Raw genomic sequence first — 27,079 nt, forward strand, 5'->3', positions numbered from 1 at the left:
GGGGGGGCCTAGCCTGCAGCTGTGTGTGACGGGCCCTGCTCCCGGCGGGTGACGGGGACTCGGGGAGGACGAAGCCGGGCTCTGCCGGGGCGCTCGGGACCAGGCTCCGCGGGGCCAAGGCGCTGCTCTCCCGGTCACCAGCAGCATCCAGGCCCGGCCGAGCGGCTCCCCGCGGGCGGAGCTGTGACCGGCCGCCCGGCACCACTCGGCCCCCCATGGCAGCGGGCTCCGCCCCTGAGTGCCGGGCGAGGGAAGGGAGCCGCGCTGCGGAAGCGGCAGGCGGCTTCAGGTTGCCAAGGAAGCGGCTGCGGCTCCTCTTCCCGCCGGGGAGTGCGGGGAGAAGGAGCGGGACGGCCCTGGAGGGAGGCTGGTAACGTCTCCGGGGGAATCCGGCGGGGGAGTGCTGGGCTGGGCGGGGCGTGGCAAGGCCCGCGGCTCTGCTTGGCGGCTCAGGGTCGTGGCCGGTACCGGCGGGGCAGCGCTGGGGGAAGGTGCCTGGGCACTGCCCGGGCAAGGGAAGCTGCTTGGGGGTGACCTGTAGCGCCGGTGTAGTGCCTGCCCCTTTCCCGTCCCCTCCCACTCAGGGTGGGGGATCTTGCGGCCAGGCTTTGCCCTGGCGGGCCTCCCTCCCTCCCTGCCTTTTATGTCAGTTACAGTCAGTAGCCCTCCGTTTTGGGGGGTTATTTAACTTTTGTGCAATGAATGTGTGAGTGGTCGGGGCCAAGTAAACAATAAGTGCTAAATAAATATCCTTGCAACCCATGTTTACTAAGTATTGACTCTGACCAGTAATTTCACTCAGGGTCATTTGGAAACCTCATTCTTGTTGTGGGTCTAGGTTGTGTTCATCCTGCTTTTTGTTGGATTTTATATTTGACTGAACTGAGGTACCAGTGATCCTTTAACTAATGTGCCTTCCTTTACCAGCTTGCTTTTCTATTATTTTTGTTACAGTGATGGCAATGTAGATAGATGCTTTTATCTCAACTTTTAATCTTTTTGCAGAATTAGACAGAATGTTGTCATCTGTGCACAGACAGGATAACGATATTCCATCAGAGTTGCATGTTCAACAAAAGTTGTCTTCTCTTGATGTTGCTGAGGTAAGTCAATTCATACTAATGTTCAGGGCCATCACTAGGGGGCTGCGGGGCCTGGGCGGAAGTGACCGATTCATCTCTTCCGGGACTGACCACACGGACCAATCACAGCGGCCCATGGGCCCCCCCCAAAGCGCGGGGCCCGGAGCAGTCGCCCTGATTCGCTCTACCCAAGGAACGGCTCTGCTAATGTGTTACTGTTGTATGAGCATTTCCTGCAAAGAAGAGTAATCTATGCACTTTGTTACTGATTAGATCAGGGGTAGGCAAACTTTTTGGCCCAATGGCCACATCGGCGTTGCGAAACTGTATGGAGGGCCGAGTAGGGAAGCCTGTGCCTCCCCAAACAGCCTGGCCCCTGCCCCCTATCCGCCCCCTCCCACTTCTCGCCCCCGAGGATCCCCAACCCATCCAACCTCCTCTGCTCCTTGTCCCCAACCACCCCCTCCTGGGACCCCCACCCCAACCATCCCCCAGGACCCCACCCCCTATTCAACCCCCCCATCCCCTGACTCCCCCCCCCCACAATCTCCGCCCCATCCAACCGCCCCCTGTCCCCTGACTGCCCCTGGGGACCCCCTGCCCCTAACCAGCTCCCTGCCCCCTTACCATGCTGCTCAGAGCAGCAGAAGCTCGCAGCCAGCCACACCACCCGCGCTGCCCAGCAGGAGCGGCAGGCCAGAGCACGCGGCGAGGTGAGGCTGCGTGGGAGGGGCCGGGAGCTAGCTTTCCCCGCTGGGAGCTCAGGGGCTGGGCAGGACGGTCCCGCGGGCTGTAGTTTGCCCACCTCTGGACTAGAGCCTGGCTTTAAATCAAACTTTAAATTTTGCTTCCTATCTGTAGGCAGTAGAAAGAAGGGATGCATTTGGGGTTTGAGGGAGTTTTGTACTCAATTCCCCTTGAAAAATCAATGGGAGCCATGTATCTAATCCCCTAGGCACTTTTGAAGAGTCTACTCTTGCTGTTTAGGAATGGAGTGCAATGCTAATGAAGGACATATGTAGGATAATTCATTAAGTGAGTAAGGGCAAGTCTACATTACAGCACTACATCAGCGCAGCTGCACCGCTGTAGCACACCTGGTGAAGAGACACTATGCTGGCGGGAGTGAGCATAATTACTCCACCTCCGCAAGAAGCGGAAGCTATGTTGGTGGGAAAGTGTCTCCCACCGACATAGCGCCAGTGTGAACAGCGCAAAACTTGTGTCTCTCAGAGGCTGCTTTTTCATATTCCTGAGCGACGTATCTTAGATCGACTCAAGCGCTAGTGTAGACTTGCCCTTAGACAAGTGTTCGTTGGAAGCTGCTTGGTCACATCTCAAGCCACTGGGAAATAAATTCAGAGGGGAAGAAGAGAAAAATGGGATTAGAATAGAGGATATTATGTGGAAGACTTCTGCGTTTGTTTATGAGAGTGTATGAATATGCTACACGTTTACTAAGGGAAGCTAAGTTCTTAAAAGAAGATTTATGCAAGTTTGACACAAGGTAGGAGGGATCCCATATCCTAATTAAAGGCTACCTCTAAAAATTACATACTGAAAAAATGGATAAATTCTAGTTTGTGCTTCTCTGGCTCTGGATGAATTAGGATAAATTAAATGCTATGCTAACCCTCCCAAAATGCTGCATTGAAGGAATTTGACTAATCTCAGTCTTAGATTTTTGTGCTTAGTTGTGCAATGTGTAAATATAGCAAAATATTTTCATAGCAATATTAACTTGAGAACATATGAAAATTATTTGCATTCAACACACATGGAATGTAATGTATTAAGCCTCGGTATCAATATATTTTATAGAACTTACTTAAGTTTACATCAAATTAAATTCTTGCAAATTTACTTGTTAGAACCAATGGAGACTTAATTCACTCTTACGACTGGAACTGGGGCAACTTAAATGAGTATTTGGTTAGATGGTTTCATTAAATGCTTATGAATTTTAATTTTGTTACTGTTTTGCTGTACATATTTATATCACTCTAGAAAAAAAAAAATCTACTCCTCCTGCAACTAAGCACCCTTTATAACTTGCATCATCAGTCAAAGAAGCAATCAGTTTACAATTATTATTAATTAAAACTTCAGACTGGAACTGTTTTAAATTCATTGAGTATACGATCTTTTAGAAAAACATCCTGTCCGGATTAAAATAGTAACAGTGATGGAGAAGTTGCCACAGCCTTTGATGTGTTGTTCCAATGGTTAATTACTCTCACTGATAATAATTTGCAGCTTATTTCTAGTCTAAATTTGTCTAGTTTCAACTTCCAGCCATTGGATTTTGTTATACTTTCATCTGATAGATTGGGAAGCCTTCTAATATTTACTTACATGGGGAACAGAAATTTCTTAACAGACCTATTAAGTTTCTTCTTAATCTTCTCTTTGATAAACTAAATAGCTCTTTATGTCTTTCACTAAAAGGCACATTTTCCAGCCCTTTAATCATTCTTGTGGTTCTTCTCTGAATCATCTCCATTTTACCAACCTCCTTCTTGAATTGTGGACACCAGAACTGGACTCAATATTTCAGTAGCGGTCAGTCGCATCAGTGCCATATACAGAGGTAAAATAACCTCTCTGTTCTCCTACTTGATATTCCGGTTTTTACATCCGGAGTTCTCATTATCCTTTTGGGGTACACTGCCACACTGGGAGACCCCCCCCCCCCAAGAGTCTCCCGGCCTTTAAGTATACCCTGCATTCTTTGTTCCTAGATGTATGACTTTACATTTGGCTGCATTGAAATGTATATTGTTTCCCAGTTTATCAAGTAATCCAGATCGTTCTATATCAATGACGTGAACTCTTCATTTTTTAAACACTCCCCAAATCTTTATGTCATCCGCAAACTTTAGCAGTAATGTCTTTAAGGTGTGTCATTTTCCATAGCCAATGCTATACAAGGGAGTAATGTAGCTAGCATCATGCTCAACTGCCTTTTGTAGCATGGCATGCACTCACCACCACAGCGCCTCCTGCTGGTCAGTCCGGGAATTAACTCATCCAGCCTCGGAGCACCTCCTGCTGGCCGGTGTCTCTCCTGCTGTCGCTACTTGTCTTTTTATTCTCAATCTCCACCACTATACTTCAGGCCCTACATCCCTCCCAGCCTGCGGTGCCCCTTTTCCTGGGTTCTGCCCCGCCGCAGTGGCCCCCACACTCAGGGTCCTCCCCTCCCCAGGGAACCCCAATCCCTTAAGCCCACTTCATCTCAGTGACCCACTGCCAGTCCTCATCTAGCCCCTTCCCTCAGGGGCAAACTGCAGTTTGAAGTGGCCACTCATCATCGGCAAGGGGGTTGGACCGGTTGCCTCTTCCTTCTTTGGCTGCTCCCCACAGCCCCAGTACTTTCTCAGGCCTTGGAAGTAAAGCCTAAGTCTGGGAGTTTGCCAGGCTGGAGCTCCTCGGCTCCTGCTCTTCCTAGCACTGCTCTGTCCAGGTACCCCCTTCTGCTTGCAGGCAGCCAGTCTTTGCCTCTTCAAGGCTGGAGAGAGACTGACAGCCTTCTGGCCCTGCAGCCCTTTTATAGGGTACAGCCTGGCCCTGATTGGCTGCCTCCCAGCCTTCTCTGATTGGCTCTCAGCCCCAGCTCTCCCCAACGTCTGGCTTTTAACCACTTCTGAGCCAGAGCGGGTTGAATGCCCCGCTACACCTTTGACTTCTCTAACCCTATGGAGGTGAACTGGAGACAGCTTTTCAGTGTAAGATCAATCAAGACTCCAACCCACAACCGCCGGGATTGTTGTCAAGTGCATTAACCACTTAGCCACTGCACCTCATTTTTTATATAAATACATTATGTATATCACCTCCCCTCTAAACCAGGTTGTTTTTTAAGCAGTATAGCCTTCTCATTTGTGGGATTGTACCTTTTTTGGCATCTAGTAAAATGTTTTTAAACAACTACCAATTATCCTTCATATTTTCCTGTGTAAATTCCTTCTCTGATTATGAGACTGATTTGGCTCATAATTGTTTTCAGCTTTGTATAATTGGCCCTTTTAAATCACTATGACTGGCTTGGACTTCATTGTCTTTGTATGCAACAAATGTAATCAAGTCACAATCACTTGCATCTATGGAAATGCTAATTTTTAGTTCTGCAATCAATTCCTCCTGTCAAGATGAGGTCTTTTATAGGATTCCCCTGTGCTGGGTGTAACACTTTTGGAATTAAAAAATTGTCCTCTATAACTTTTAGAAATTCAGGGAACGTTTTCGTTCTAACAGTATAAAGACTTCCAGCATATGTCATTCAGATTGAAATCCCCTTTGAAATGTAAACCTGTGGAAAAACAAAGAAATAAAAATGGGAAAAATAGAAGTTAGATGTAAAATTTCACATTATGACGAGATGTAAATAAGTGTGATGTTATTGTCTAGTTACTAAGAGTCTGATGCTAAATTCTCAGTTTTCTCAATTCTCACCTCCTATTACGTCACAGGGTAGGGCCTTTAGTAATGATGGAAATAACAGATGAAAATGATAATTTAGTTCGTCCTGAAAATTTTTCAGGAGTATTTCTACTTAATAAAGAACATAAGTTGTTTTATCTTGAGATGTCTCTTAGGCTCAGGTGGCAGGTAAGGATAGCAAGCCTAGCAATGAGTAGTACCAATTGTTACATAATTCTCAATATTGTTGTTGTAGGGAACAAGACATGCACTACCTATTACACCTGGAGAAGCAGCAAAACTCTGTTCATTGATTCAGTCCTGTGAAGATATTTTTAGAATCAGAAAAGTCAACCAACATGGAAAATATTTTACTGGTCTAAGTGAAGAAGCAGACCAAGTAGGGAATAGTGGAAGACCTAAAAATAGTATCAGTATGAGGCTGACACTCTTAAGCCTTTCTTGCACTCCTGTTGGCATTAGAGATATTTGCACATTTGTTCTTAACTCCCTTGCATTAAATAAGTTCCTGCTAAATTGGAAGGAATTCATAGAATGATGTGTGCGAAAGCATAAAGAAAATTCTACTTAATTCCTGACTAGCTGCAAATTCCTGTAGGGTGGGACTTTCAAAGGATCATCAGGGAGTTAAGCACACTGTTCCCTTTTGAAATGAAATAGGATTTGGTCGCCTAACTTTCTTTGGCTCCTTTAGAAATCCCAGCTGGATTGTTTTCTATATATTTTGAAGAAGCTAATAATTAAACTATGTGGCCTTAATGCTAAATTTGTTGCTATGATAACTATCATCAGAAACATCCTTCTTTCTGCCCATTTGTACAAGTAAATAATCTGGATTCTGGACTTCCATTTTTCTCACTGTGATGGTAATATGCTTGATCTTCAGGGTATAACATCCACTGTTAGCTGTTTTACAGCATTGGACAAGACTTCTTACATAAAGACTAAAGAAAGTAGGAGAAAAGTATGTAGAGAAATAGGTTATTGGGGAGAAAATTGGTACCATCTTTTAATTCCATTCTATTTTCCATAATAAAAGGGATGATGGACATTTGAAATAACCTTCTAAAATAATTCTGGCCCCATATTCTGGTTTGTTATCTGGTGATAGATAATCTTTTGATTAAGCTTTTATTGTTATAGGTAGAAAATATGTCTTGAAATAGTTGGGGAGAAGATAAAAACTGAAATAAAATAAAATGTTTGTAAGTTTTCAGCATGCATGGAGGAGGAACCCTTGAAGCAGAATTGGAGTTCATTTACCAAAGTTATGGATAAACATCAGACCAAGCTGAAAGAACTGTCACCACAGCTCAAAAGCAGATCACAGGAAAACTTCCTAGAACAAAACCTGAGTGAAAGTGAAATGAGATGGTATGCTTCAGACTGGGAAAAATACAATTACAGAATTTCATGAGACCAACAGTCTTTCATCTGTTCTTACAGCATTTATTTGTGCTTCTTTAGCTGTTCAAATCCACACAATATGTTCAAAACATAAATATTTATCTCTGTGGGTGCAATTCATGCCTGGGCAGAGGATTCATTTAAGGCTTTGTGTTTTGACAACATAGGGGCTTATGTAGGTCCTCTGAACAGAGATTAATTTCACCCTATAATAGGGAACTTTTTGAAAATCCCACCCTGCCTGTGTTTGCAACCCAAACACTGCTGCATATTGTTCTAGTTCATGAGACCCTGCAAGTGAGATTGTTTAGTCTTATTTTCATTCCCCTGGCTGAGTGAAATCCAAAAAGTAAACAGCTTAATTAGTGAAAAGTACATTTGATTTTTAGAAGTTCATGATACAGTCATCTAAGGAGTTATTGGTAACACTTAAAATAAACTTTCCTTTAAACCTTTTTTTTTTTTTTAATAGGGTAAATCCCAAAGTTCCTACTTCTGCTGGCTTTAGAGGACATAGAATGCAGCAGCAAGAAAGTGTTCCCATAAGTGTTCAGTGTAAATAATTTATGATAGGCAAAGGAAAGGAAAGGAGTTGTAGCCTGCATATTAAGGGAACACTATAGGCCAAATTCTGAGGTTCTTACTCAGAGAAAACTTGAGAAAATTCTGCCTTTGGTTAATAAATATTTGTGAAATGGAAAAGTTTATTTATATTTATATATATTAAACATGTATAGTTAGTGCAATTTGATTTCTATTAAGTTCTTCTTGTGAATAGGTTGAAAGAAGATGAAATTGCCACATTACAGGAAAAGATTCTTGAAGCAGAGATGGCAATCAGTTCAACAGAAATGTTTTTGCCTTCATTTAAAGTCACTATTGCTGGAATGACAAATGTAAGTTTCTGTATTTTGCTGTATTTTAATACTATATAAAAATTGTGTGCATATTTACTCTCAGAACTGTAACTGGGTTAGTGTTCTGGGATATGCTGTACAGTCTTTTTTTTTTTTTGCTCCACTCATTTCTGCAGAATTAAACATTTATTGTAAAAAACCTTAAATGTCTAACTCATATGGTTGATTAGAAAAGCACTCTAAATGTTGACTGATGTGATATCTGAGTGCAGACATACATCTTTAAATAAGAGCTTTGAGGGGTCCAAATGTTTGTTTTCATCTCACATGAATGTTAATTCTGAACCCTAATGTTGTCAGTTTAAAAGTCAACATTCTGAGCTATTTCACTGCTGATCATTTTAGCAGAAACATATAGCTACCTGTCTATTCTGGGTTTGTGAGCAGAACTTGAGTACATTTGCATCTTCTTCCCCAATTGTAACCCTGTTTATACACAATATTGTACAGTAGATATATTTTTTTACTATGATTTTAAAAAAATTTTCAAATGAAGTTTTTGATGTCTGTAACCTGTTGAGTACAAATACATTATTACTATTTAAGTTTATAAAACAAAACAAATACTATTCTAGGAGTCAAGATATCTTGATATTTTGCATTCCCTCATGGCTAATTTATTTAAGAATTGCCATTGGGAATTCACACTTTTCTGTACAACAGAGTTAACATTTCCAATAGTACTTCAATTTCTCTCCAGCTACAGGTAGAAGTATCATGAATACATATGTGCAAATCAGGATGAAATAACTTCTGTGATAGTACTTACTAAAAGGTCTGCTACCTGATTGTCCTTTGTTATTTTTGGAGCAGCAAAATTAGTTTGATTTAAATGGATTTTCCCTTGAGAGAGGAAAATTGGGCCTTTTATCAGCAAAAAAGTTAAAATAGAAAGAGCATATGCCTGATCTCTCTGTTACAAACTTTGAAGAGTGAATATTGAATTATGTAGTATTTCATACCAAAATGTTTAAATCCTAATCTAAACAGTATTTTTGCATATTCATTATCATATTTTGCAGTGTACTTTGAAAAATAGTTTTATGGTTTCAATATTTTAAAGCTAAGTTTTAATAATGGTAATCATGCTGTTTTGGGGAAATATTGTAGTACACTTACAGTATATTTGTTTGTGGCTTAATATTTTATCAGGTGTGTAACCTTTCTACATCAGATATGATTAAGATTTCTAAACAAGAGGATTTACTGATAAAGGAACTGGAGACTCTCAAACACATAAAAGGATTATTACTACACCTACTTAGAACAACAGAGCATAAAGAAGTAAGATGACCCAAAGCAATCTTGGGGTGGTTTAACAGTGAGCACGAACACATTTTTTTTTCCTGATCTTTTTCAGTAGTGTTTTCAAAAAAAGAAAGCAATAGCCAGTCACAGAAAATGCAAAATTATAGTATTTCAAATATTCTTTATTGTCCAAATCAACCCCAGGTTGTGTGGGAAGTTTAACCTATTTTGAGAAATCTATGTTATGCTATGCTTGTATAGTATTGTAAATATCACAGATACTTTCCTTTCATGTATATGTTAGTCTTTAAGCATAATCATATTTGCTGAATAAGACAGAATAGGAATTGCTTGACTTCAAAAAGATATATTAAATTTTTAATAAAAAGCAGATGAGAGAAGACGTGTTTCTTCTTTATTCTGGAGCCTGTATATATAGAATAATCAAGGAGGGAGAGGAAGTTTAAAAAGGAAAAGACAAACAAATAGAGAATGGCAATTGATAAATAATAAGGAGGCAGAGAGAGAAGAAAAGTGAAGAAATATAGAGAGCATTATATTACAATAGTGGTGTGATTATCTCTTTGTGTTTGAATACCTGCAATTCACAGGTGTTTGTATTCAAACAAAACCAAACATACATAAGCAGTGAATTCCTAAAGTGAACATTGTACACGTGTGCTCTGGCTCTGTTCAGAATGATCTGTAAGGCTTCCCTCTCACTGATGAGCCAGAGTACATCATGCTTCTAAAATCCAGCAGAGTGCACTCTGCAAATACCAGTGCAGAGAATGCAGCTCTCATTTGCTTTTCCCCTTGCTACTTTTCCCTGCTTTCCGATCCATCTGTAGTTTGACACCCAACTTGCTGGCTATCTCCTTCCTATAATTCAATATTCATATTGGGCCTGGTCCTATAACATGCTGAGTTATCTAAACTTCCTTGGAAGTCAGTGGGCCCATTCTCTGAAGTTAAAAAGTTTGGGATTTACTTAACTGGAAGTTCCATCAATTAGTGTAAAAAAACTAATTGATAAAATAAGGACAACTTTGACTGCCAAATTATGTAATTGATGGTTGTGTGATAGTTATGGCTATATAAATGGTTTTGCCATTCCAAGTTTATTTATATTTGTGATAGAAGTTAATATTGTGGGATATAAGATTTTGGGGTCTGGAGATAATCCTAGCTGCCATCAAACAATATTTTCAGAAACACTTAAGGAAATGCTTTACTTTGTCTTTAAAATAGATGAATGGAATACACACTTGACCTTTAGGCTACTATTTGAACAAGGAAAATTAAATAAGCATGGCATGTAAGTGCTTCCATTTAAAAAATAATCAGTGTTACATATAGAATTAACCTTGGTTTATTTTCCCCTATTCATAAGCTCCGCACATAGAATGAACAGAATCTCTTAAGATATTTCCCACCAATTGTATATAATCATGCATGTCAAAGTAAATATCTCCTTGCTGTTGGTATTTCATATGTATCAGTCTCCATTCTGAGTACACTGAATCCGCAAGTTCCATATACTGTAAAATAATTAATTTTAAAATATTGGTTGTTTTTTCTATTTTGAACATGCAGATAAGCAGTAAACAAATTGACATTTTGATGCAGAAGTTAACTGAAAGTGAAACTGAAAATGATGTAAGTAAATTACACTTTCTGGCTCCTTACTCTATCACGGCATGACAAAACAGTGAAATCCCAGTCTCATACAATTCCACTAGGCAACTGCTAGACCTAGGATCAGGAAGACTGCTTGGTCTTTCTGTCTTGCGCTCACATGTATGTGTATATTGATATACTTGCCTGGCTTCCACCCAATTTCCATCATTTTGTTTCTTCCTTACCCATTTGACTAGTGATATTTTTCAGGAGTATGGTGTCACGCTTATTACACAGAGTTTAATGTGCTGTATATTATCCTATATACAGCATGGGCCAGTTTCTGATGTTGTTCACCAGTGTAATTCCAGAGTAACTTTAATGGAAATGCTACTTATTTACACTGGTGTAACTGAGAAGAATGTCTAGCTTTGTTTCTCTAAGACCAGATGTTACTTTTGCTTCAATGTTATGCTTATTCAAGTGCATTGCCTTTTTATTCTGACATAAACCGATAGGCAGTGTAAGGGAGGGAAAAGCTGTGAATTCGTTGCCCCCCAAAATTACCATTTTTGTTATAGTTTATGTAATGTTTCCATTCCATCATGAGGTCACATTCCTGCCCAGATGGTAGCTATCGTAATCAGGCTACACAGTCTTGAGAAAGCAGATGGAACTAAACGTTTGTAAACCCTCCAAATCATTCCCCCAAATATGCCATTTGCCACAAATGAGAAAATAAAGGGCAATATGGTATCCAAGTACCTAAATCTTCAGAAAGGTGAATCCAGACAGTTAACTCCATGAAAGCAATGATAAGAGAAGTTTTAACTATTGGTGCAACTTCAGTATTACAAAGAAATGTAAAATTCCGCCAGTATCTTTTTTTTTTTAATAATTTTAAAACAAAGTAATTGGAAGTTGAAGTTCAATTTACCCCAGTACTGAGAAGGAATAACAAGATGCTTAGCTGAAAAGCGTAATACAGTGCTAAATATCTCAGGTAGCATGTATTATTATCCTCATTTTATAAATGGGGTAAATTGAGGCCCAAGGTGGTGTTAATGACTGTCCAAGGCCAAAAAATATAACCCAAATCACTTTATTCCTAATCTGAGCAGAAATTGACTACCTTGGAATTGGAATGCTATCAGATTTAAAAGAGCTATTTATTTATATTTTTTTTCACAACCCAGGAAGTCTGATACTCAGTAGTTAAGGCAACCTGAACTATAAGTGTCAGTACAAGGGCTGCTTATGGAACACTACCAGTCTGGGAGAGGGGCAGAATATGGCTGTTATGTCTGAAAACCATTCAGGCAACACATTTTCCTTCAACAGAGATCAAATCCTTAAGCTTAATTTCCGGTGAAGACCAAATAACCTTTACAATTAGGAGCTCATCTCTCAGAAGTAACATTACTTTTACTTTGTTCACAAATATTTACTGGCTCTGTGTTTAGATTGGTTTTTGTTTTTTTACTCACCAGAGTAGCACCCCATTCTTGTTTAATTCCTTTTTCTGGCTTTTCCCTTATTGTCTGCTCTGTCTCCTTGCTCCCTTGTGGCCTCTTCAAACATAATTTTGAAAAAGCAGAATTTTCAAAACAATTTGATAAGTAAATGAAGTGTATGTGTATCCTTCAGTAATTTGATTTGCAGGAAATTGACAAAAAGAGTGTCCCAGAACAAATCCCTATAATACAAGCCAACATTGTACATCAGCTATATTTAGGTACCCAATTATGTTGACTGTGCATCTGTACACTTAAATTCATGGCCCTGCTTTGAGACACTTTTGTTCTTATATTTAGGTGTACAATTTGTTTGCTTTTAAGCATCATCTTGAAATGTTTGTGCCACTGGAAATGAGAGCTCAATTCCGCTAATAAAGTATCCCTTTTACATGTGCAATTTGGGTGCACTGTTATGATAATGTAGCCCAAAATGTGCATATTGAGACCTTTTCATTTTGTGTTAATTTTCCTTCATGAAGGGTCTCAGAAAAGAAACACTTGAAACAGAGAAGCATATTGTAGAGCTTTCTTCTCAGCTTCAACAGGAAAAAGTAAGTCAGTTTCCTCCTCAGAATGGATGTTTTATCTCCGTGTGCTAAATTCTTACCTCCAAAACTCCTAATTTTTCTAATTGTGAGAAGGGTAATATTTAATTTCAAACATTATATGAAAAGCTATTCCTGTGGGCCAGTGTTTCTCACAGAGGTGGACCCATACCAGGAAGTTTGACTCCAGATGTTTTTTTTGGATTGTGAACCATCCTCACCCCAGCCCCTCCAATGGTCAGTGTGAGGGATGGCTCCGAAGGGGGAGGTTGGTTTGGACCTGACTGTCATTTCTCATTTAAGATTAGGTTTAGGCTAATGTTGCACAAATGCATAAGGTAGAGAGGTAGGGTTGCCAAGTGTCTGGTTTTTGACCGGAACTCCTGGTCGAAAAGGGACCCTGACAGCTCTGGTCAGCACTGCTGACGGGCCATTAAAAGTCCAGTTGGTGCGGGGCTGGCAGGCTCCCTACCCGACTCTGCACCGCTCCAAGGAAGCAGCGACATGTGCCTCTGGCTTCTAGGCATAGGGGCAGCCACAGGGACTCCGCGTGCTGCCCCCGCCCTGAGCACCAGCTCCGTAGTTTCCATTGGCCGGGAATTGCAGCCAATGGGGCTGTGGGGGTGGTGCCTGCAGGCGGGGGCAGCACGCAGAGCTCCCTGGCCACGCCTCCGCCTAGGAGCCAGAGGGACATGTCACTGCTTCCAGAAGCCGCCTGGGGTAAGCGCCGCCGGGAGCCCACACCCCTCACCTCCTCCCGCACCCCAACCCTGTGCCCCAGCTCTGAGCCCCCTCCCACACCCAAACTCCGTCCCAGAGACTACACCCTGCTTCCCCTCCCGCACCCCACCCTCTTGCCCCAGCCCGGAGCCCCCTCCCACAATCCAAACCCCTCGGCCCTACCCCCGCAGCCTGGAGCCCCCTCCTGCACCCCAAATCCCTCATCCCCAACCCCACCCCAGAGCCCGCACCCCCAGCTGGAGCCTCCTCCTGCACCCTGAGCCCCCCATTTCTGGCCCCACCTCAGAGCCCACACCACCAGCCAGAGCCCTCATCCCAACCCCATGCCCCAGCCCGGTGAAAGTGTGCGAGTGAGTGAGGGTGGGGGAGAGTGAGCAACCGACGGACGGAGGGGGGGATGGAGTGAGAAGGGGTGGGGCCTTGGGGTAAGGGTGGGAGAGGGATAGCTCAGTGGTTTGAGCATTGGCTTGCTAAACCTAGGGTTGTGAGTTCAATCCTTGAGGGAGCCACTTAGGGTTTTGGGGCAAAATCAGTACTTAGTCCTGCTAGTGAAAGCAGGGGGCTGGACTCAATGACCTTTCAGGGTCACTTCCAGTTCTATGAGATAGGTATATCTCCATATATTATTATATAAGAGTGTTCAGTTTTCTGCTATTAGAAAGTTGGCAGTCCTATAGAGAAGAGAGTGCAAAAGTCCCCCTCCATTTTGCCTCTGTACAGGGGCTGTTCACAGTCACTCTGCTTGTGCTCTTTGAGTTCATCACCCGCTGAAGGCTAGTGCTCTAGACAGTGCTAACCTCACCAAAATGTGTAGATAAAGGTTCCTTTTACGCTCTGTACCAGACAAGGGAGGTGGTTCCATGCAAAGTGAGTGTGGGAGGAAAAGCACTGACTATACTCAATAAAAGGGTTAAAACAGCTCTTGACAGTGCTTCGGTTGAGGGCATTATGCTTGAGTCTGGGTTTACAATCTATTTCATAATTACATTGTGTCTGTGCATGACTCACAGAATGTGTATACTACCATACGTTAGAAATCAATTATACCAAAAAAATAGAGAAATCTTCTTATGGCATATCTGTATAAATTAAAAGATTTGTGTTCATATCTTTTGCATAGGCAAATGCACTAAAAGCAGATCACCTATCAAAGTCAGTAGAAGCTGTACAAGCCCATCTGCAATGCCAGATTCAAAAAAAGGAGGCTGAGAATGATCAGTTGAAAGCAAAAATACAGGTTACAAATATTTTTCCTTTGGGTTTACTTTTAGTTCATTGGTAAATTAATAAAAGTATATTAGGGCCAGAGGGCCATTTTTAATTAGAAGTTGTCAGTCAAATCTTAAAATGTCACTTGCTATTATTAAATTAAATCCCTGGTATAGACAAATTAGAATAGAAAACCCCAAACCAGTAAAAATAATGGAAATAGATATTTCCTGAGAGCCATTTGGACAATGTTCTTAATTACAAATGAATTTTACGAATGTTCAGAGCTTACACTATAGACACTCATAGAATGATGTAAAAAGTATCCAAAGTAACGCCTTTATCCTGCAAACACTTACACATGTGCATATAAGGAGTCCCACTGAAGAGAATGCAACTATTCACATGTTTAAAGTAAACATGTATGGAAATGTTTGCAGGATCAAGGCCTAATAAAGGGATGCATATTTAGTGTTACCAAACAGAGAAAGTTGACAGGAGTTGTCAGTGTTGAAAGACTGCAAGGGTGTGATCAGGTGGCTGCAAGGGAGGAGACAGACTAGCCACAGATTCTCTATGAGTATTTGAAATTTGCAAGGAAGATGAAATTTAAGATTGAGCAGGTGAGTTGTCTTAAAAGTGGACTATCCCTATTACCTTTTATCTTCTTGAATTTACCTTATACCTTACCATCAATCTGTTGGTCAGTTGCTTGTTATCTCACACACACAATAAAAAAAGAAAAATCTTTATATGAATATAAGCCTCTGTTCACTTTCTCCAGCTTAGAATAATAATAATAAAAAGGCTGTTCACTCTTACTGAACAATATTGTGATAATGGTCTCTGCTGCACACACTTTCAATGGGCCAAACTTCAATCAGGACTGCTACTGCTGAAAATATAACCGCCAAGCTTGTTTTTTTATTTAAACTCATTCTTGCTTGTACACTAAATAATGACAATGACATTCAGTAAAACCCTGTGTTAGCCGTACTTTATTCTCCCTTATTAAAGATGAGCTAATTTTGTTTGGCTCTTTTTATGGTCTGTGCTGTCTATAGGCCTGGCTGTCATGCCTGCTGGTTCTTTACCAGTTCAATTCATGTATTCTACATACTAGATAACATAACTGAAATTAGCTTCTTTGTCTACTACATATAGTATTGTTCTCTGCATACAGAATTATGGCTAACGGAGCCCAAACAAAACAGCCGAGTAAATGGGCTTTGTGCAGGGTTCTTTTCCAGGGCAAAGTAGCATGGAATCCTACCCCACTGGCAATGGAGCACCAGTGGAGAGGCCACTTCTACAATTCATGGTCTGTGACAGCTTGCATAGGTGCTCTGTCATCTCACATCATATGCAGAGGGGAAGGTTTGGCCAGTTGATCTGTATAGTTAATTAAAAATTCTTAAAATAGAATTTCTTACTGGAGAAGGATAGAGCAGCATATCATTTTCATTTCATTTTAACTGAATCGCTAAGTAATTATTCGTGGTTGCTCCAAATCAGTTGTAACTAACCAGATATTCAATCTTTTAAGCACAATTAAAGAAACTAGGGAAATTAATACAAGTTTGCAATATAATTTTAAAGGGGAAGGAGAGATTTTATATAATCTGAGGAAAGGTGAGGTTTGTAGTTAAGCTAAGCATTGTATGTGTATTAGCTGAACATGTCAGAAAAATCAGTTGAAATCATTTTGCATGCGTAATTTGGGTCTTTTGGTCACTCACAAAGCCCTCCTAGGACAGTAGGAGTTGATAGCCATGATATTTGATATTGCAAAAGTAACTTGCCTAGATTAGTAATAAGGCTTGGATTTGACCTAGGACTCTGATGTTTGGGATATTAATGATCTCCTTATAAATACCATACAGACAAATATGCAAGTTTTTTGTGTTTAGACTTACTAGAATCTTACTCAACTACAAAGATAAACTCAATTGATAAGTTAATTATAGAAATTAATTAATTCTAACAGTGATTATACCTGTTTCTTGGTGGATATGATGTTCTAATAGTGCATATAAACCTTTGTAATGATGTATTTTTACACTTTGGAAAATAGGAATGAAAGTGACTTTAAAACAATATCACCGTGGAGGTTTCAGAGCAATGCCAAATGCTAACATTGTGTGTGTGTGTGTGTGTGTGTGTGTGTGTGTGTGTGTGTGTGTGTGTGTGTGTGTGTGTATGTATATATTAGGGCTGTCAATTAATCGCAGTTAACTCACACGATTAACTCAAAAAATTAATCGCGATTAATTGCACTGTTAAACTATAGAATACCAATTGAAATGTATTAAATATTGTTGGATGTTTTTCTACATTTTAAAATATATTGATTTCTGTTACAACACAATGCAAAGTGTACAGTGCTCACTTTATAGTATTTTTATTACAAATATTTGCATTGTAAAAATGATAAACAAAAGAAATAGTATTTTTCAGTTCACCTCATACAAGTACTGTAATGCAATCTCTTTATCGTGAAAGTGTAACTTACAAATGTAGGGTTTTTTTGATTACATAACTGCACTCAAAAACAAAACAATTTAAAACTTTAGAGCCTACAAGTTCACTCAGTCCTACTTCTTGTTCAGCCAGTCGCTAAGACAAACAAGCTTGTTCACGTTTACAGGAGATAATGCTGCCTGCTTCTTATTTACAATGTCACCTGAAAGTGAGAACAGGCGTTCGCATGGCATTTTTGTAGCTGGTGGTGCAAGGTATTTATGTGCCAGATATGCTAAACATTTTATACTGCTTGATGCTTCGGCCACCATTCCAGAGGACATGCATTATCTCCTGGCAGCATTATCTCCTGCAAATTGTAACCAAACTTGTTTGTCTGAGTGATTGGTTGAACTAGACTGAGTGGACTTGTAGGCTCTAAAGTTTCACATTGTTTTATTTTTGAATGCAGATATTTTTTGTATATAATTCTACATTTGTAACTTTCATGATAAAGAGATTGCATTACAATACTTGTGTTAATTGAAAAATACTATTTCTTTTGTTTTTTACAGTGCAAGTATTTGTAATCAAAAATAAATATAAAGTGAGCACTGTACACTTTGTATTCTGTGTTGTAATTGAAAATATAGAAAACATCCAAAAATATTTAAATGGTATTTTTTAATCGGGCGATTAATCACGATTAATTTTTTTTAATCGCTTGACAGCCCTAATATATATATGGTATTTGCCATTAAGAAGTCAACATTTGGAAATTAAAAGTAAGGTAGATTTTTTTTTCCAGGTTTGGAAGATTACTTATTTTCTCCTCTAACACTTTTACTCCAGAACATGAAATTAAGTATACACATTTCATGTTTTGTTCTGAAGGATATTGTTTTTTGTACTTCTGCACAGTGTCATTATTAGAATTCTCCCAGCGCATTTTATTAAATGGTATATTTCAAGGAATAAGCTGATCTTTGCATACAGATTCAGTGAGAGTACACAGCCATCTAGGCTGAGGTTTTCAAAGGAGTCTAAGGTAATTAAGTGTCCATATCCCACTGAAGTCAGCTGATACCCTGACAAAGCCTTCGGACAGCGTGAATGTTTTCTGCTCATTATGAAATGAGTTCCAAGTTTAAATTTACCTAAGTCTTTGTAAAGGATGGAGCTGCATGCTACACAGGACTGTCAGTAATAGTGTGATAGTGACATCTTGTGGTGACATAAAAGAATTACAATTGTATTCCCTATGTATTTCTTTAACTGTTAATATAAGCTACAAGGTAGGTGAGGTAATATCTTTTACCAGTGTATAAGCAACAGACTGACAAATAAAAATCTTCTATATTCTCCTAAATTTGCTTCATTCATTGAAGATATTATCTCCCAAGTCACAGTTATAAATATCAAAGTCAAATATAAACTGCTTCATTTCACACTTACATCAAGAAGTAGCATTGTTCCTTTTTTCCCCTTTTGACTACCAAGTAAATTTCATGTCATTCTAGCTATGTATGTGTCTGGAACACACCTTAGGAAGGGTCACGGCCCAGACATGAATGAGAAGGCACTATACCTGTTTTTAATTTATGTTACATTTAGTCATGTCTGCCTTTAAGCTATTTTAAGATGACCTGAAAGTATTTTATATAGACTGGTATATGTAGCTGACATGTTTACTACTTTATTGCATGGTGGAAAAATTGTTTATGATATCAATGTGGATTTAAGACTGTCCATCAAGAAACAGTTGCATGCTGGTAGCTTGTTGATGCCATCCATGACCATCCTAAAGACAACTGTGTTTGGGCCCTCTTTAAAGCAGGCTTTAAGGATACATCTGATTGCTTTCTTCACCAAATGTCACTGTACCTCGTTTTAACGTCTTTGATGTGATTTGCCTTTAGCATCCTTATTTAAATAAAAAATGCTATGTAGGGAAACAAACATAAATATCATGATAGTAACACCCATGAAAAATCTAGTTCAAGTAACTTGCCCAGCCTTGCATAGGAACTCTGTAGCCAAGGCAGGAAGAGAATCCAGTTCTCCAGGGCAACATTCATCTGACTCAACATTGAGACCATCCTTTCTCTTCTTGCAATCTTCTGCCTCATTCACTGTGTACTTCTAACTTCCGCAACAAATGATGCAGGGGTGCTGTAGATACACTTCTACCCCGATATAACGCTATCCTCGGGAGCCAAAAAATCTTACCGTGTTATAGGTGAAACCGCGTTATATTGAACTTGCTTTGATCCGCCGGAGCGCTCAGCCCCGCCCCCCCGGAGCGCTGCTTTACCACGTTATATCCGAATTCGTGTTATATCGGGTCACATTATATCGGGGTAGAGGTGTAATTGTCTTATTCGCTACACAGCCCTGATTCATCCCCAGAGCAGGTGCATCCAGACCACTGAATGCTGAATGAGGCAGGGGTCCTGTTGAAAAAATAGCAAGCGATCATATAATTAAAGACTGTACTATAATGCATACACATATGGCAGTGTTGGCATTTCCTAACTTTTGAGTGTGTGACTATGCAGCCTTAATGTCCTTTTAATGTATTTGGTTAAATGTAATTTCCTAATTTTTTCAAAAACAAACTGGAAAAACACAGTTTCTGTCATGTGGAGTCATATTGATCACCTGGTTGGGTAATCAGCAGATTTTAGACCCTTACATCCACAGCACATACCAGTACCACTTGAGCTAATGTAGTAACTGATAGCAGTAGTAGGTGGTTATATTCTGTGTGGGCCAGCCACTAGAGGAGGATGAAACACACACTTTTTCAGTGGTCTTCAGATCTATTTGCTGACAACAGAAGAATGTAGCGATTTAGGACTCTTGGGTTCTATTCCAGGTTCTGGAGGAGAGTATTTTCTAGTAGTTGTAGACTCTTCTGCCCCTGTGACCCCAGTCTGCCCTTGTCCCCATCTGCTGCTGCCCCCCACAACCTACTCACTGATTCCTATCCTCTTCCCATTCTGCTGTGCCCCCATCCCCATGGCTTTTCCCCACCATTTGGCTCCTTCCCTACCCTCTGACTTATGCACCCTCCTCCCCCTCTGTCCCTCCATCCCCATTTCTCACTACTCAGTGGGTGGAAATACTGGGTGCACAGCTTCTGCTCTCACCCTTGTGCATGTATTTGGGATGCAGGAAGCCTAATGCAGGTGGGGTGGAAGTCTTTCTCCCCTGCATGGTTATGTTACTGTGACTCAAAATCTGCCCCATAATGTTCAGAACATATTCATTTTGCTTAATTATTCTGCAGACTCTGGAAAAGAAAATAACTGAGTGGAAGCTTCAAATTGGAAAACACAAGCACCAAATTTTAGCTGTAAAGGAAACAAATGAGCAAAAGAAGAAAGCTCTGAAAAAAGCAACCAGAGGCCAGAAACAAAGAGCTGAATGTTTTGAAGCATCTGTTGAAAAACTAACTTCCAAAATTAGAAAGAGGGTAAGTGGCTGTGTTGATATAATCAAATGTTTTTTAAAATAATCAAGTATTGTTTAAAATAATAAGTGCAATCAAACATTAAGATTGCCTCATCGTTGGAGAACAGTAATGACCAACTGAGCATACTATACTCTGGACTGGTACATTTTAATTTGTTCCACTTTAGAGAAGGGTAATTTAAAATCAGTGATCCAAAAGCAATTGCTAGATAAGATGCATGAACTTTAAGGTCAGAAGGGACCATCATGACTTGGACCATGTGGTTGTCCACTTTGTAATTTTGCTCTAGGGGGTCTGGTCTCCTTTCAGTATGGTATATGCCAGTTAATGCTACTAGGAGTCATGCACATTAATCCCTAAATATCATTGAGAAGCTTGTTCCCTTACATTCATAGGTAGGCCCCGATCCTGCAGTTTGAGCTGTGTGGATAGACATTGAAGTTAATGGGCACAAGTGTCCACTCACACAGATCAGATTGCAGGATTGGGATCTTGATGTCTTAGTACTCAGCCATTGTCTTTTTTTACAATGGATCCAGCAGGCAGCATGTCTTGTAGATGCTCAAATTTCTCTTTGTAAGCTGTATGCTCTGAATTTTATAGAGCTTTGAAAATGAAGTTAGAACCCTCTCATTCAGCTGTCCCTCAGACCTTGTTGAGGGCCTCTTGCTGCCTCAACATTTTTTTCACCAATGTTAAGAAATTTCAGAAGGCCAGGAGAATCAGAACTTTTTTGAGTGATCTTTCTGGAGTTGGTGGCTTACAATTCTGAATGGAATCAGTTAGCCCATTAGAGTACATTTAAAACTTGGTCTCCTTTCATTGCACTTTCCAACAGGTGGGAATATACTTTCATCATAACATTTCATAGCATGTTATACCATTGTAGACATAGAACGACTAGGCAAATGTATTGTATCAGGATCTAATTAAATTTGCTTTGTTTCTTCTTTGTGGGCTTAATTTATCTTCAGACCATACGATGCAACTTGGTTTTCTCATGATGACAGTCAGTTGTACTGGACATTTTAATTAATTAAATTAATTTAATTGGCATTTGTCTAACTTCAATTTCAGTTTTTTTGTGTTGTCATAGCGCTTTCTCTTTATTTTCCTATTGTGAGGTTTAAGGTGAAGGTTTTCAAAGCAGTTAATTTTAATGAAACGTGTGGCTAACACTTCACCGCTTTGAAAAGCTCAACTTAACTGCCATTAAATAAACCACAAAATCCAATCTTTCTTCTTTTGTGTTTGAAACTCTCTTAGTTAGCTATTGTTTCTTTTTCACAACATTTTGCTATTATGACTCAATTTTATTCTGGCCTTTATTTTGATCTCTTATTTTAAAATGTCATTCTTATGTCTCAGATTAGTACAGTTGAATATATTTATTTTAAGAAATCATTTTACCTCAAATTTTGAAGTCTTGCTGTAGTTTGCAGCTTGAAAACACATGAATGCTTAATTGTGATTCAGTTCTAGGGACTCATAATTCTGTAGTTCAAGCTTATTTAATATATTTAAATTATTTTAATTTCTCTCCTTGAGATTGCAAGCTTAAGTTTACATTATTTTATACTAGTGAGGTGTGATTTAAGGCTGCTTTAAGTTAAAATATCTTTTGTGTTTAGGAACTGTGCAAAATTAAAAAGCAGTTCTTATGTTACATGATCTATATTTTGTATATTCTCCAGGAAGTCAAATTGTCTGAAGTACTTTCAGCTTCCAGTGTCTGGAAAAATCATCATGAGAAGGCTGTAGAAGAAAAGACTCGGTTAGAGGTTCAATTTGAAAGTCTGAAGAAGTAAGTTAAACTGTTGAAGCTTTTTGCAAATGAATAAGAAATAACATTAATTTCATGTACATGTTTTTACTATTTAAAATTCCAGGTAGAATTTAGAACTTGGAAAATGGTGATCAGAATTAGATGTTTCAACTATGGAACATATTTTAGCATTATCGCCTTCTCTCCACTGGATCACACAACTTCCATTATAACTAAAGAGTAACTCCTACATCATTCCTGACTACAGGGGCTTACTGTGCTTGACACAGGGAACCCTCTCACCTGTCAGCAGTGGCTGAAATTACAGGCTATGAGCTGCTGTAACCTGTACTTGGGTTACACCCCATAGGGGGAAAATAGCTGAAGGATCTGAGTTGTAACTGATACAACAAGGATTCTCCTCTCCAGCCCCACTGTCAAACCTGGCCTCCACAGCAGCACAGAAGAACCTCCCTGCATAGACTCCTGGCTTTCTACTCACAATTTTGCTGCAGTGAATTGGACCAGTTAGTTCCACTACAGAATGGGCCTTCCATACATGGAGATGGGGGGTAGGATTTGCTCCCGAATGCATGCATGTATGCCATTTGTCTGTAATCACAGACAAAACAGAACTCCCTAAAATCTTAAAATATATAATAGAAAAAGGTTGAATAACTAAAAATGCCTTTTTCCTTGGCATATGGTAAGAAGTATCCTTACACATTTTTATGGTTTGAACTACAGTTTGTATTTCCAATAGGTTTGTCATAAATACATAAAATAAGACTAAAGGCTGCTGCCTATACTTTTTTGTTGGGTTTCATGCAGAATGTTTGTTTTGTCAAATAGCTGTTTAAAGAAGAACGTTCACATGTTTATAAGGGCCAAAATTAAGTTTACGGGTTTTGGTTTTTTGAGTTTCAGAAAACCAAATTTTCATGGAAAGCGTTCTCATTTTTTTTTAATTTCAAAGAAAAAGTTTCTTTGCTTAGAATTAAACATTGCAGCAAAAACTATGGCACTATGCCAGTGAATGAGCACCAGAAAGCTAAACTGTCTGTGAACAGAAGTGAATCTGATTAGACAATTTTCATTATCTAATTTGACTAGTACAAAAAGTAAATTGGTATAAATGGTGAAAAGTAAAGTAGAATCGGTTTACTTTTAATAGTTGAAGGTGGTATTCCTAACCTACGTAAGAAAATGTTTTAAGATAGCTTTTTATTTGGCAGTCCCTTTTTAAATTCTGCATCATAATGTCTTGGACTGTAAATATATATAATCTGATATTTGCGTTGGAAGAGTGCCTGTGCATTCCATCTAATCAGCTTATTTACAATTGTTCTAACCCCATTTCACATCCTTTAATCTTATTACGTCATTTATTGGAAAAGCTGAAGAACTTCCAACTTCTCCAGTTGTTGCTCATTTGGGGTGTGTAAATATATGGAGTTACTTTAATAAAAACAAAACCAAAAAAAACCCACAAACTTTTCAATAGCTGCTAGAGGAACATAATATGCAAATTAAATTTTAAAAAGTACAACATGCTAGTTGCTGCAAAAGTTCTTGATTTATTTAATAAAGACAGATCACAAACCTTTTGGAGGACATGAAAAAAATACAAGATCGTGGAAGAAATTCAAATGAAGAAATCCATGGGAAGCTTAATTCTATCAATTCAGAAAGTGCAAATATTCGTCTTGAAAATGCAAAATTAAAGGTAGATTGTTATATCATTTCATTGTTCAGTATGAGAATAACCATGGATACCTGATGTATTTTAAAATAAAGAGTACCTAGATTTAATTCAAATTTTGTTATTACTATACGTTTTTAATATCTCGAGGCCTCCTTTAATAAACTGTACACTTATACAGTACCTTCCATCCAAGGACCCCAAAGAGCTTTATAGGTATTAATGAACTAAACATCACAAGACCCCTGTGAAGTAGGTATTATCATCCCCATTTTGAAGTTGGTGAAAATGAGACATTGATAGGTTAACACAGGAAATCTGTGGCAGAGCTAGGAATAGGTCTTTGATCTCCCAGTCCTGTACCTTAACCACACTACCTTCTGTCCTTTTCATTATCATTATCTATATGATTACTTAACTAACAGTTACCCTTTTAACTTGAAACAAAATTTTACTAATGTTCCAAACATGGGAACTGAGTTCACTTTTAATAGCTAGTTTCAAATTAAGTTAGGGAGGTTTCAAACTTGCTTGGCACAATTGGATAAAGTCTCTAGGACTTCCCTTTGCTGGTTTTGCTCCTACCTATCCTACTACTCTTTTTCTGTGGTTCATATTCTTGATCCTGGATATCTCCATTGTGGTCTTTTCCTCCAAACCAAAGCTTTACACACTGAAAAACCAATCACTTGGGCTTGTGGGTGGCCACCTTTCATCCCACTCCTCCAAAGATTATATTCACAATAATTATTTAATTGTTAATTACATCAAAAGATGTCTAGTTCATATGTCATCTGATCTACAAATACTGCAAATAATACAGTTTGTAATAAGAAAGCTTCTGTACCATTCAAGTAATTTTATTGCTGCAAACATAGTTCAAATGGCATCTGACTTTCTGTGTGAAATTCCCAAACAGTAAGTCTCGAGAGATCCAATTAAAAACAAGATTTATTAAGAGTGGAGAGAGAAGATCAGCTCAGAATAAAATAAATAGTATACATAATATCTGGTCTACGTTTAGTTATAATAAAAGTTTAAAAAAACCTAAACATGTCTAGAAAGTACTTTTTCCTTTTGTCCTTCTAGCCTTTCACAGTATGCCTACACTTGGAATTGGAGCTTGGGTGTGTAATTCCCAGCTCAAGAAGAAATACTCGTGCTAGCTCTGATCAAGCGACCATGATAAAACTAGCCTGTAGCCATGAGCAGCGGAGGGCCTAGCTGCCACAAGTACGTTCCCATCCAAGACCCCAGGCATATACTCAGGGCTGCTAGCCCGTCCCACTGCTTGTGCTGCCACAGCTACATTCTGTTTTTAGCATGGTAGCTTGATCAGAACTAGTGCGAGTATTTCTCCTCAAGTTGGGAATCACACTTTTAGCTTGAAGTGTAGACATATATTGAGAATCACATTCTCTGATTTCAAGTACCTCACTGCTATCCTTTCAGATCCCTGTACTTTAATGTTGAAAGTGGTCACAGACTATAAAGATGTTCCAGAATTCATCATCATAGCAGACATGCCAGTCAAGGTTACATAGGCAATTCAACAATATATTGTTTGATCAATATATTCCACTATCTGGGGGAAGTGTAATAGTCTCTGTTCTCTGTATAGTGACTATTATCCCCTATAGTCTTTAACATTCAACAGCCCTTCCAACTTGGAAAATAATTCCAAAATTTTCTTTTTTAAAACCAAGACTGTCAAATGCCTCTTTTATTTTGCCTGCATTTTAGCCAGCCAGAGAATCAAGCTGATTGAATCTTGGTTTGCCCTAGAGTTAGATTAACTCACACTCAGTCTGTCTTTAAAATGACAGGATTTACATCTTTTGTATAGTATTTCTACTCTGGATCAAATATGAATGGAAGTTGACAGATTTAAATGAGTTTGTCACAGTTACTTACCATGCAAAATAACAAAATGTAATCATGTACAGTTAAATACCAGTAGTTTAATTGCTAGTCATATAATAGTGCTGATGGTGCTTTGATTTCTTAATTCTCCACTATCAGAAAAAAAGTGTATTGCCTATAACAAGAATAAAATATTTAATTTTCTGTGTATTTTAATCTAGGCTTTACTTGCTGCTTTGGAAGACAACACTGTTTCGGCTGAAGCTGAACTTTTAAACCTGCAAGAAAAAGTAAAGCAGCAGGAAAACCTTGCTGAACAGTATAAAATTCAGGTGACTAATGGACCTGGAAGGCTTAAGTATCAGTTTTATGTCTATATGCAGTTTTGAGATAATGATGAAGCTCTTATTTGAGAGACAAGGCGGATGAGGTAATATCTTCGGTTGGTGAAAGAGACAAGTTTCTGAGCTACATAGAGGTCTTCCTCAGGTCTGGGAAAGGTATTGAGGGCTTGGCTACACTTGCGAGTTACAGCGCAATAAAGGAGCACCGGGTGCACTAGCTCACTACCTGTCCACACTGGCAAGGCACGTAGAGCGCTCTGACTCCGCGGCTACAGCGCTGCTGGTACTCCACCTCGGCGAGTGGAATACGTTTGCTGCGCCCCCGCTGGAGCGCCGTGGTGCCAGTGTGGATGAGGTGTTGCATTACTGCGCTCTGATCAGCCTCCGGAAACGTCCCGTAATCCCCTTAAGTCAAGTGGCCACTCTTGTCATTGTTTTGAACTCGCTGTAGGAATTCGGATATGCTGTTTGAAAGCTCCGTTTCTGACAGACTTCTACTTATCTGCTCCGAGACAGATAAGTATGGAATGCTGTGCGTGAGAGAGAGAGGCGGGGGGGAGGGGAGGCCTGCTGCTGTCTGAACGTACAAGACAGCATGCTAACATGCTCTCAGCGCCCCAAAAACCCACTCTCTCTCCCCCCACATACACACAACACACTCCCTGTCACACACCACACCATCTCCCCCCTCCCCCCCCATTTGAAAAGCACGTTGCAGTCACTTGCATGCCAGGATAG

The 27,079-nt window shown here is 39.6% G+C and overlaps 1 protein-coding gene across 4 annotated transcripts in view; it reads left to right on the forward strand.

Annotated features, from left to right (window-relative positions):
• Positions 1 to 820: 820 nt before the first annotated feature.
• LOC113405051 (protein BCAP-like) overlaps positions 821 to 27,079 on the forward strand; it is a 44,679-nt gene continuing 18,420 nt past the window's right edge. For 3 of the 4 annotated variants that reach the window (XM_026655688.1, XM_024201527.2, XM_029912324.1), the window contains exons 1-10: positions 6,578 to 6,899; positions 7,711 to 7,828; positions 9,002 to 9,133; positions 10,694 to 10,756; positions 12,714 to 12,785; positions 14,641 to 14,757; positions 20,482 to 20,667; positions 22,362 to 22,471; positions 24,023 to 24,158; positions 26,219 to 26,329. In XM_026655688.1, coding sequence (XP_026511473.1) covers positions 6,748 to 6,899; positions 7,711 to 7,828; positions 9,002 to 9,133; positions 10,694 to 10,756; positions 12,714 to 12,785; positions 14,641 to 14,757; positions 20,482 to 20,667; positions 22,362 to 22,471; positions 24,023 to 24,158; positions 26,219 to 26,329 — 1,197 coding nt within the window. In that variant the 5' untranslated portion in view covers positions 6,578 to 6,747. Of the gene's footprint in view, positions 1,104 to 6,577; positions 6,900 to 7,710; positions 7,829 to 9,001; positions 9,134 to 10,693; positions 10,757 to 12,713; positions 12,786 to 14,640; positions 14,758 to 20,481; positions 20,668 to 22,361; positions 22,472 to 24,022; positions 24,159 to 26,218; positions 26,330 to 27,079 lie in introns of those variants that run through there. The other variant, XM_029912325.1, reaches the window with a different exon arrangement.

The sequence above is a fragment of the Terrapene carolina genome, unplaced genomic scaffold, assembly GCF_002925995.2.
Source record: "Terrapene carolina triunguis isolate 2854851 unplaced genomic scaffold, T_m_triunguis-2.0 Scaffold210, whole genome shotgun sequence".
NCBI classification, from domain to species: Eukaryota; Metazoa; Chordata; order Testudines; family Emydidae; genus Terrapene; species Terrapene triunguis.